Source organism: Lygodium microphyllum, chromosome 2 (assembly GCF_053477565.2).
Source record: "Lygodium microphyllum isolate KBCC chromosome 2, Lygodium_microphyllum_v1.1.10, whole genome shotgun sequence".
Classification (NCBI taxonomy): domain Eukaryota; kingdom Viridiplantae; phylum Streptophyta; class Polypodiopsida; order Schizaeales; family Lygodiaceae; genus Lygodium; species Lygodium microphyllum.
Genome location: NC_141136.1, coordinates 102095553 through 102107794, shown reverse-complemented (window position 1 = coordinate 102107794; position 12242 = coordinate 102095553). Strand labels below are relative to the sequence as shown.

Genomic DNA, 12242 nt, shown 5'->3' with positions numbered 1-12242 from the left:
TGCTTTGATTGAGGTCCATTAAGAAAAAAAACACAATGATCAATGTAGTCTCAAGTCACATTGACTAGTTTGAAAGGTTAGTCACAAACATGTGGGAATTTTGGTGTATAAATGAACTTGTCACAATAGCATAGATGTTTTGAGGTTGTTCCACACTACCCAAGCTCACGTCCATCCTTTCAAAGTCAAAGACATAAACACATTGCATACTGAAACTACCTCAAATATGTGCCCTTGGGATTTCACATGTGTTTAGTTTTGTCACTAAAGCTCAGTGGAACTTGTAGTTTTTAGTTTTTTTTCGTAACACAATTAAGATTATATTAATGTAAGCAACTTTATACGAGCAAGGATCTTCCTATTTTCAAACAATCATTTGTGCGAAATTGGATTAGAAACATGTTTAGATGTTTTTGAATTTGGAAATTGGAAATTTGGCACACGGAAGAAAAATTCCACTTGTCTCGATAGTAATTGTGGCACCCAAGCCTTCAAACTGGGATGCTTGCAAACTATTTGAAGCAAGATTAAACTTGGATTGGTTGAACCAAACCATGTATCTTTACCATTGGGAAAAATCATGTTTATCATTTGTCTCCTTGAGCTTTCGAAATTTAGGGCAACACTTGCAAATAAGGATGCCAGAGATAATTGCTCATGTTGTAAAGGTGCTCCAAGGATAATTAGGGCATCTTGAGATACATCAAAGAGCCAGCCTAAAAATCTTAGCACCAAAACGCTGGATATTTAAAGATATTTTGTAATAAAAAGCTAAAGAGCATTGTCTGTGCAGTTTCCAGTTGTTGTTAGGCAGCGTATCTTTAGGTTACGAAGTCTTAATGCAGATTAAATAGACAGCGAAAAGAAGCCGATCAACCTTCCTATTATTTATTGTATCGTCTCAGAGCATCTTCGCGTGAACCTGCGTTTCGATGGAGGCCGACGCTCAAGCGGAGGAGAAGATCGCAGCGTTTACGGAGATCGTTGGGAAGCCTGCAGACAAAGCCAGAGAATTCCTCCAGGTGCACTTCCACAACTTCTTCTTGGTTGAAGCCTTCGTTCTCTCTCTCTCTTACTCTCACGCACACACACACACAGACACTCACAGGCACACGCTCATTCACAAGGCGGGATGCCATCTGAGCCTGCAATCGTGTCTCACGAGCTATTAGCTGATCAGTGTTGCCTTATCCGGGGTGCTTAGCAGATAAATGCTTTGTGATTCATGGAATGCCGTTTTGGATGTGGACGGAATGTTAGCCGTGTTCAGCCAAGCTCCTTAGCTGAATTTATCTGCAATCTTATCATAGCAGATCCATCTCATGTTCAAACCTTTTCTATCATTTTGTTCAGATTTCGTCTTCAAGTTAGAGCACAAACTGTAACCAAACAGTCTGGATTATAAGCGGCGATCTCTTAAAAAAAACCAGATTGGTTTACCATACTGGCCAACATTAATGCCTTAAAATGGCACGAAATAAGAAAGACAATGTCAGTTTATCGGGTGCTTATCATTTTTCAACAGTGAACACTTCCACCCCAAATTTTCAAATTTTCTATCCCAATAAACTTATTGGCGAGGCCACATCAACTTTTACTTGTATCATCCATTGGTGTTTTCACGAGGCATTGTTTCTGAAGTGAACATCAAAACTCCAAGTGCTACAGGTTTTGTTTATTGCACATGAATTGTATCCTTTGTTTTTGTATGCAATAGGCACGAGTTTCACTGCTGGGGCATATACTGCTATGACTTGTGCAGTCAAGTATATACTACTATCCTAGCAAGCACCAAAATTTTCCCTTCATACCTCTTGTATGCCCTTTTGTGAGTGTGTGGTGTGCATGCATACTTAACTGGTCAAGGAACTGGCTGACTGCATGCAGGCATACCTTGCAAGCTCTTCAATGTGCTGCTCTTGAACTGTGTTTCTTATTGGGAAGTTTTGGACTTTAGCTAAGGTATCTAGAAGGAACCTTTGCTGGTGAGTACCTCTTAAACTGATCAAGTGGATGCAAAGCACCTTGGATTTGCCTTGGGCCAACAAGGAAAAGGTACACGACAAGGATCAACCTTTGGGAGCATGAGAGGATGAGCAAGAGAAGAGCAGACTTCTTGTAGACTTGGGACTTGAGGCACTTTTTCACATTGCTCCTCAAATGGTTTAGCATTATAGACCATTGGATTGGTTGTTCACGCAACCATTGTCTTTGTGATGTACTTAGTTACTCTTTACAAAGTTCGTTGTACTTTGTATTTTGCCTTAGGGAGAGTTCTTATTTGAGGAGTTGTTAATAGAATTTGCTTTTCTTGAAAAACATCACCCCTGATAGGATCTATAGTATCTATGCACACGATAGGTCCAATGCTAGAGACAATGCCACTACACAATGAATAGAAAAGAATAGCAAGAGCACAGAGGATCTCATAGAGAATAGACTCGGAAAACGGAATGCATATACATTAAGAGTAGCACAATGGTATGGGCTGAGGACAACCAAGAGAATTTAACAAGTTCCCTCTCTTCAATGAAAGCAGTGTGCTTATATTTGATAAATAAATGAGTAGAGGAGGAGAGCAATCTATAATGGGCAATAATAATACAACTATTATGACCAATTGGCTAACATTTGATGTGTCCCAAAGTATTGGTTGACAAGCCACATTTCAAGCACTAGACTGAGAATTGAAATGCACTCTAAAAGGAGGTCCTAGCACTTATGGTGTATTCTTTGAGTACCCAAAATATATACTCTATAAACATCATTTCTTAGATCGTGGGTGATTTTGATAGGAAAAAATATACACTGATAAAGGACTCAACATACTATATATAACCAAATGACAATTAGATAGGATCATGGATACCGAGGCAGTGGGTGATCAAGCCACCACAAAGGTGCCTTTGAAAGACATTGATGTCGATGCCGATTGTACCAATCCTTGACTATGAAGAGTAGAAATAGTTGAATCTTGATGCTTGTCACCAGTGTACTGCAGTAGTACATTATCACCATGAATTCTTTGCCTTTGGCTAGACCACCAAAGTGTTCCCTCATGTGAGAACATGCTAGAAGCAAAGGTTGCTCTATCAAACATCCCATCATGAACTTGAAAGGCAAACCAACTCCAAGATTTGAATTTGTCAGAATTGATGAGATGCCTAAGAGAAATTAACAAATTTAGTTGGTTGGTTAGATTGGTCAAAAAGCTTATATGACTAAGGCTCTCTCACTCGGGTAGTCATATTGACTAGAAGCCCACATAGTGAGTGGTTTCAGAAAGCAAAACTTGTTAGAGTGCAATGAATACAAATGCGTATAACCAGATTGAAAGAAAATGAACATGGAGAGAAGAGGGAGAGAGAAAGAGAGTAGAACATAGAAATTTGCAGTGAATAAATACCGAAACAAAGGAGGTAGATATGTACAACAGGTTGTTGCGTGTATCTTTGTTGGAAAATCTCTCTCCACTTGGAAAAACAAGTGAGAATGAATGGGGCATGCCAGCCTATAAATAGGCAATAAAAAATAGGAAAAATATCTAGATTGACCAGTTAAAAGCTAAATGATTATTGCATAATACATTCGAAGTAATAAAATAATCATTAAAATGCAACATAAATAATTTGCATGACACATGATATCTTACATAGCCAATTTGGCCTGCCCAATTGCTTGGAACTACTAGAAATTAAGTGTCAACCACATGGAACTGTTTGACCTGATCCATGAAATGCGTAAATATGCTCGAGAGTACTAACTATACAACCGTATACTCCTTGTGTCCCCCATGGGATGATTGAATCTCTAACATCTCCTTCTCAGATATTGGACGTGGCATCAAGCAAAGGTATTTAGAGTGTTGTTGAAGAATGGCTCGACGAAGAGCCTTTGTAAACAAATTTGCTTAGTTATCTTCCATCTTGCAGTGCACCACATCGATAGTCTCGATCAAGATCTTCTTCTGGATGAAATGGTGTTGTATCTCAATGTGCTTTGATCTAGTATGGAATAAGGGATTCTGTGCCAAAGCAATGCAACTCCCATTGTTGCAATGAAGTATAGTATCTATCTGAGCACAGCCAAGGTCTCCTAACAACCTTAGAAGCCACATTGTCTCATATGTGGTAGAAGATGCCCCACTATACACCGCCTTTGTAAATGAAAGGGCAACTGTGGGTTGCATCTTACTACTCCAAGAGATAGCATATGCACCCAAAGTAAAGCAATATCTTGTTATTGACCTCTTGTGATCAACATATCTAGCCCAGTTTGAATCCGTCTAGCCTTGTAGAACAAAGGTTGAATCTCTTGCACTTGCTGGATAATAAATACCTAGGTTGGGGGTCCCCCTCAAGAATTACTAAATCTTCATAGCAGCTTGCCAATGAACTAGCATGGATTTACTCATGAATCTTACAAGAAACTTACAGGAAAACACAAATCAATTTGAGCATTTAAAGGCATATCAACAACCCAATCAATTGCATGTAGCATGCAGAGACACCCGGGAATGGAAGTCGCCTAGCCAATTTAATTATTGCCTAGTCAGATTATTTTTTTGGGCTTCGAAATAATTATTAGATTAATTCTATCATGAGGACATGCATTTTTGAAACTTCACTCAACATGTGGATTAATTTTAATCACATGGTTAAGTAAATGTTGCACATGTGAGGTTTAATTGGGGTTACAGTAAATTTACGAGCTCGGGATACTAGGAAATCACGGGATGTCAAAGGCAAAAGTTGCTATAAGCTATACCGCACGGGTACTTGGTGGTATTTGGTGTGAGTTGTTGGCCTAGATCATTCATTTGACTGTAAGTGTCAGGTGGTGATACTAAAGAAGTGGCCTTTAATTGTATCTAAAGCCATTCTGATGGTTAAAGATGGCGCAGAGACACTTGAGAATGGAAGTTGCCTAGCCAATTTAATTATCGGCCAATTAGATTTTTTTTGGGTATTGAAATAATTATTAGATTAATTTTTAGTATTACCAAGTGTGAAAATGTCTACCTGATCCCACAGGTTCGTAGCACGGAAACCCGTACGAGTAACATGATTCGTGGGCAAGCAGCACCGTGTCATGTCTAGAACACATAGCAGAAGCCAACTCGAAAGATATGCCAAGAAAACACTATCGCGTCGTAGCATGCACCCTCCACGTCGTGTTGCGTCATAAGTCTATCATGCCTTAGATATCCCTCTTGTGCCGCGGCTCACTCACATCATACGTAATGCATTGGTCTAACTTGCACTTGGGTAACTTCGTGCTTGGAGCACCGGATCACGCCACAGAAGACTTTCAGGTTTACAAGTATCCATTTTCAACCATCTTGGACTGTGGCGCCATGGGAGCGAATAGGTCAATCCCACTTTCCTCATGAGTCTTAACTCCAATGAGTAATGTCGATTTGAACTTGGAGCAGGGGGACTCGGGTGCCTTGACCAAATAGAGAACCTTGTACACCCTGTTTAATACTGAAAATTAATCTAATAATTATTTCGATGCCGAATTTTTTTTAATGACTAGCCAATAATTGAATTGGTTAGGCAACTTCCAGTCTTGAGTGCCTTTGCGTCATCTTTGACTATCAGATTGGAGTTAGGTATCATTAAATGCCACTTCTCTAGTGTTACCAATTGACACTTATGGTCAAATGAATGACCTAGTCCAACAACTGGTATACCCATGTGGCATAACTTATAGCAACTTTTACCTTTGACATTTCGTGATTTCTTGGGATTCTAGACTCATAAGTTTACTTTAACCCTAGTTACACCTCGCATATGTAACATTTACTTAACCATGTCACTAAAAATTAATCCATATGTTAAGTGAAGTTTCAAAAATGCATGTCCTCATGACAACGAACAGTAGTCCTCTGATGTTGGGGAGTAACTTGTGTAACAAAATGCAAATCCTAGAGTGTCAGAGCTGTCAAACACAGGGAGAGTAGTCGAGATGCCGATACTAGGTGGATAATGATTATGCCAGATGATGGAGGATGAGTTGGGCTTAAAAAACGTAGGTCCCAACAGTCTCTATGACAGATGAGTGACGCTAGGTGATTAAGGAGGAACCAAGCTGCAAAAATGCAGGTCCGAGCAACCCTTGTGATAGATGAATGATGAAATCAATGACGCTAAGCACTGCAAGAGGCTAGGATGCTGATGCCAAGCTAGAGATGATGATGCTAGGAAAGGAGAAGACCTTCGGATTGAAAAACGTAGGTGAAGGCGGAGCCTAAAGGAAAAGGATGCTGACGCCAAGCAGATGATGGTGACACCAGGTGGAAGATGCTCCAATGCAAGGCTTGATGATAGGACAGGGTGCCTAAAGCAGAAGAGGAAGGGAGAAGGCAGCCACAAGCCACGAACCGCAATGTCCTCCTGAAGGGGTGTGAGGGTAGTGGAAGGGCTGGTGAGAGAAGGGAAGTGATGATGACCGAAGAAGGTGGTGAAGAATGACTGAAGAGAGAGTGGTGGGAATGAATGAAGTGACTTCCTATTTATAGGCATAAGCTGTCTACGGTGGCACACCATTGTGTGGGTACCCACTGAAAAAGCGGCCAAAATGCGGACACTAGTCCTTTTTGGCCAAAGTGCACCTCAAAGGTGTCATATCAAATGATTGATTAAAGTTGTGGATAGCGGTAGTTCAGCCCATAGAAATTGCGGTGTGTATTGATATTACCATTATAGTTTGTGCCATCTCAATCACATTGCGATTCTTTTTTGCTCCAAGATGCCATTCTCTTGAGGTGTGTGCGTATTGGCAAACTCTTGGTGAATGCCACGATCTACACAAATCTTGGCTAGCTTGTTAGAGACAAACTCCCCTCCTTTGTCACTCATAGGGTCTTGTGTTTCCCAGTAGACCTGTTCTCCTTGAAGGTCAGCCAATCCTTAAAGTGCGAGAATGCTTCAAACTTCAACTCCAAGAAGTACTGCCATGCCATCTTACTAAAATAATCAATAATTAGCATAGTATAAACTTTCCTTAAGAGACTGCATTCTCATTGGTCCACGTAAGTTCATTGAAATAGGCTCTAAGGGCTCTTGTCCCCTATGTGAGGGCTTGTTGGGAATCGCATCTCTATGCTACTTGTGATGAATGCAAGACACACATGGTGAGTGGCTTACCTCTATCTTTGGCAATCCATGCACAAGCTGATTGTGAGTTGCCTTGCTAAGATACTCATAGTTGAGGTGGCCAAACTGAGTATGCCATAGCTTGGTTTGATTTTGTGAAGAAAGAAGTAAAGAAGTGAAGGCTGATGAATTCCCATTTTGTAGACTCCATTCTCCTGGTGTCCTGCACATAGAACGTGTTGAGAATCTCCATCAAGAACTTAAAAGGAGTCCTTTTCAAACTTGATCATAGGGCCAAGAGCACAAATCTTACTCATTGAAAGAAAATGATAACCTAAACTCGGCATGTAGAGAACCTTTTGTTAGCTAGTCATCACTTGGACTAGTAGGGCCATGTGGCAGGTAGGTGCCACCTGGCAGGCAGTCGGCTAGGTGCCACATGGCTTGCAGTCGGACTGCAGTAGTTGGCTGCATTAATTGTAGCCGACCTGTGTTCTTCTGGCCATTATTTTCAGCCTATTTATAGGCTCTCTCTCTAGCAATCTTAGTTAGAGTTGTGTCACAGATTTCAGGCTGCAGACCGTGGAGACTGCCCTCGGGGCTGACGGAGACTAAGATCTTCGAGGTGGAGACATACGCAGATATTCTCTCTGCACCCATGTATAATTCTGTATCCTTATACAACATTCTTCACTGCAGGATTTCTGTGTTTCATTGTCTCTTTCTCTCTCTTTCTTCTCTCTTTGTTCACTCTTTGTCTTAGTCATTCACTTTTGCATTGCTTCACTTTGACATGGTATCAAAGCACTGAAGGACTGACCTAGGGTGGACCCATCTGAAGAGGAGATTTCAGTGCGACACAAGGTTGCGTTTTCAGCGTTTAAGTGCGAGTAGGTGGGTTGTGCATTAGAACAAGGCTGAGGTGAGCGTGGGTGTACGAGAAAAGAGAAGATTTGTTGAAGCTGCTGCTGTTTTTTGCCATTAGAGAAGGAAGAAGGCTGCATTTTAGGCCTTCAAGTGCAGATTTTACCTTTTCATCGCCTTCGGCGGGTGAAGAAGGAGGGGACGAGCGAACCATAGCCCTAGCAGGCTGTATTTTCATAGTCAGAGGGGGCTGCTCTTTGTGTTTTGTGCACGCATTGTAGGTGACGATGTCTTCTGAGGCCGAGATAGAGTTTCAGGCGATCATGGACCGGAAGGTGCCTGTCCTACTGGCTCTTCCTTCAGATAACAAGCTTGATGGTGAGAACTGCCGCATCTGGCGGGTCATGATGCTTGCCATATTGGAGTCTTATGATTTGGCAGAGCTTGTAATGGAGGCTATCCATCATCCTTCATGTGACGATTCTTGACTCTCTTCCAATGAGGTGGAGTTGGCAAAGGCTCAGGCACATTGGAATAAACTCAATGCTCGCATTGCTCATTTTTATTTCTCTCACGTATTACAATTATTCTCTCTCATATAGAGCATTTGACAGTGGCTAGGGAGATATGGCTAGAGTTGGATCAGATCTATAATTGAATGACCGTCATGAAGTGAGTCTCTTTGGACGTGCAAATGCGGACCATGAGTGTCAAGAAGTCATCATCCATGCGGGAGCATATCAACAAGCTAAGGTAGCATCATATGTAGGTTCAAAACGCAGGGAAGGTGAGCACTTTTGAAGACATGGCGATAACTCTCCTTTCATAGTTACTGCCTCGCTTCATTGGTTTTTATTCCGCCTTGATTGTTTCAGGGCAGTCTGAGACTCTTCGGTGGGAAGAGTTAGTTCCTATGGTCTTGGACCAAGAGAAGCAACTGAAAGGAACCAATGCTTCGAAATTTGAGGCTTTGGTTGGTCAATCCTCTCAGAAGAAGGGGAAGAATCAGAAGAAGGAGGACAAAGACAAGGAGTCTGCTTGTCACATTTGTGGCAAAATAGGTCACTGGAAGAAGAATTGCCTTGACAAGGAGAAGAAGAAGAAATCTTCAAAAGATTCTAGAGCGGTGGTCGCTCCCTCATCAGCTGCTTTCCTCCATTTGGAGGTGGTTGAGGATTCGACCCTAACGGCTTTTGATGTTGCATTGACAACCCCATTCACTCGGGAGTTGATTGTTGACAGTGGTGCCTCTCGACATATGACTCCTTACCACAGGTGTTACTCATTTGCGGTCTTCCCATGGTCAGATTCTCATTGGTGATAGTTCGTCTATTCCTATTCAAGGACAGGGCAACATGCATCTTATTCTAGATGGACGTGGTGGTGCCCATGCATTCGAGGTACTTTATGTGCTGACTTTGGGGTATCATCTTCTCTTGGTGCACAAGATTTGTGCCCTCAGCCTTTTGGTCAAATTTGATGTGGATTCTTTTTAGATTCTTGTTCAAGGATGGAGACAGGCTCTTTTTTCAGGTTATGAGGAGAATGTAGTCTACAAGTTGTGGTCTTCTTCTGCCTTGACTTCTCTTCTTCTTACCTCTCAAATTTAGTTCGAGCTTTGGTATGCTCGGTTTGGCCATCTCAATTATGATTACCTTTGGAAGGCGTCTAAGGACTAGTTTATCCGCGGTTTGTCGGATATTGTGGTGAGCCAGTAGCCTTGTGTATCCTACATCTGCGGGAAGCAAGCTTGTGATGTTGTTCCTAGTAAGGCTTCGAGGCGGTCTTCAGCACCCTTGGAGCTTTTTTCAGTTGATCTTTGTGGATCGATGAGGACGGAGTCCCTTAGAGGGAGCTTGTATTTCATGCTAATTGTGGATGATTACAGCAAGTTGATATGGGCTTATTTCTTGAAGTTGAAGTCGGAGGCTTTCTCCAACTTTAAGGATTGGTTGCTCTTTGAGGTGAACCGATCGGGGTGGAAGTTGAAGACCTTACGATCGGATAAGGGCGGAGAATTTGTTTCTAATGAGTTTACTCGTTTTTGTGTAGATTGTGGTATTCACCAGGAGTTTGCTAATATAAACACCCCTCAGGAGAATGACATCTTGAAGCAGAAGAATTGTAGCGTGATCGAGATGGCCCATACCATGATGGAGCAACGTTAGACACCTCAGTGCCTATGGGCTAAGGTTGTGACTATTGCAGTTCACATCTTTAATCGTTTCCCTACTTTTGTTGTTGTTGGTATGACTCCTTATGAGGCGTACTTTGGGTCAAAGTCAGATATTTCTTATTTCAGGGTTTTTGGGTGTGATGCCTATGTTCATATCCCGAAGACACAGCATGACAAATTTGAAGCGGCTTCCAAAAGACAGGCGTTTGTGGGCTATAGCTTGCAGTCTCAAGGCTACCGATTGTATGATCCTGTTAAGCGGGATGTCTACACGAGCCGTGACGTTCGGTTCGTGGAGGTTCTAGCCCTAGAGGGGGATGAGGACCATCCTGTTCTTGGAGATCCCGGTGATAGTTGGGTCCCAACGACTGTTCCTCTCGAGCCTGTGTCTCTTCAGGAAACTTCTTCAGATGAGGAGAATATTTCCCAACCATCGGGTTCACCGATTGCTCCTCTATTGTCAGTGGACCTTCTAGAAATTTCAGTGGATGGAGATCTTCGAGGCAAGATTCAGTCTCCTCCTCGTTGGGCCCGCGACACTCCAAGATTCAAGGATCAAGGGGGTCCCTAAGGAGTGGCATCCGCCGCAGGATGGACCACGGAGGTCATGGAGGCACCAGGCACATTCTATGGAGCTTGTTTGCTCTAACTATTGTTTGATGTCTCGTGTTATGTAGGATAGAGATTCTACCTCTGTAAAGGAGGCCTTACAGCATGATCATTGGTGGAAAGCAATGGAAGCCGAGTTGGAGGCTATTGAGCGGAATGACACTTGGTGCCTTGTGCCTTGTCCCCCTCATAAGAAGGTTACCTCCGTAAAGGAGGCCTTACAGCATGATCATTGGCGGAAAGCGATGGAAGCCTAGTTGGAGGCTATTGAGCGGAATGACACTTGGTACCTTGTGCCTTGTCCCCCTTATAAGAAGGTTATTGGTGTCAAATGGGTCTTCGAGACCAAGTACCATAGTGATGGCTCTTTGGACAAGAAGCACAAGGCTCGCCTTGTTGCTTAAGGTTTTACTCAACGCCCAGGTATTGATTTCCATGATACTTTTGCCCCCCCACTACTCGTATGGCGACGATCTGTGGTGTCCTTGCCTTGGCTGGTCATAGGAGATGGCTCGTCTTTCAGTTGGATATGAAGTTGGCCTTCTTGAATGGTGATTTGAAGGAGGAGATCTTCATTCTCTAGGCAAAGTTAGGATATCGGCGTTTAGGGCTGATTTGCAGCTTTATGTGCACACTTCCGAGGGTGGTCGTGTGTTGTTTGTTTTGTATGTTGATGACTTGATTGTTATAGGTGACCATGCCTGAAAGGTCGAAGAGACGAAGGCAATCTTACATCAAAAGTTCGAGATGACGGATTTAGGACTTCTTCATTTCTTTTTGAGCCACGAGATTTATTAGACTTAGAGGGGGATTTTCATCTCTTAGCAGAGATATGTCCAGGAGCTCTTGGTGACTTTTGAGATGGTGGAGGATTGTCGGTCCATTTCTACTCCTATGGATCCGAACTGGAAGACTACTTCACACTCATATTCTCCTTTGGCGGATGCTACCCGCTACCATCAGTTGATTGGATGGTTGATTTGGCTCCTGAACACACGGGTTGATCTGTGTTTTGCTGCAGGTTTCTTGGCTGGGTTCATGAGTGCACCTCAGTAGGTACATTGGTAGGTTGCTTAGAGGATACTGCAGTTTTTGAGGGGGACCTTTGGCCTAGAGATTTCCTATCCAGCAGGTAGAGGTGCTTTTGATCTTGTTCTTGGAGGTTGGAGTGATTCGGATTGGGTTGGTGATGTGGACCATAGGTGGTCTACTACAGGCTATTGTTTTACCTTGGGTGTAGGTGTTATCTCTTGGGGTAGCAAGAAGTAGCCCACGATAGCCCTATCTTCGACTGAGGTGAAGTATTGGGCGGCGTCTTCTACCACATGTGAGACTGTTTGGCTTCGGCGATTGTTAAAAGAGCTTGGCTGCCCCGAGACTTGTGTCCTACTATTATGCGGTGCGACAATGAGAGTTGCATTGCCTTGGCACGGAATCCCGTATTCCATGCTCGGACGAAGCACATAGAGATCCGATACCACTTCATTAGGGAG

General features: G+C 42.8%; 1 protein-coding gene across 1 annotated transcript in view; it reads left to right on the top strand.

The window, feature by feature from the left end:
* Positions 1–803: 803 nt before the first annotated feature.
* The window catches only part of LOC148040105 (UBX domain-containing protein), a 72702-nt gene continuing 61263 nt past the window's right edge, over positions 804–12242 (top strand). The window contains exon 1 of the mRNA XM_087696653.1: positions 804–1022. Within this exon, the coding sequence (XP_087552779.1) occupies positions 933–1022 (90 nt within the window). The 5' untranslated portion in view covers positions 804–932. The remainder of the gene's footprint in view (positions 1023–12242) is intronic.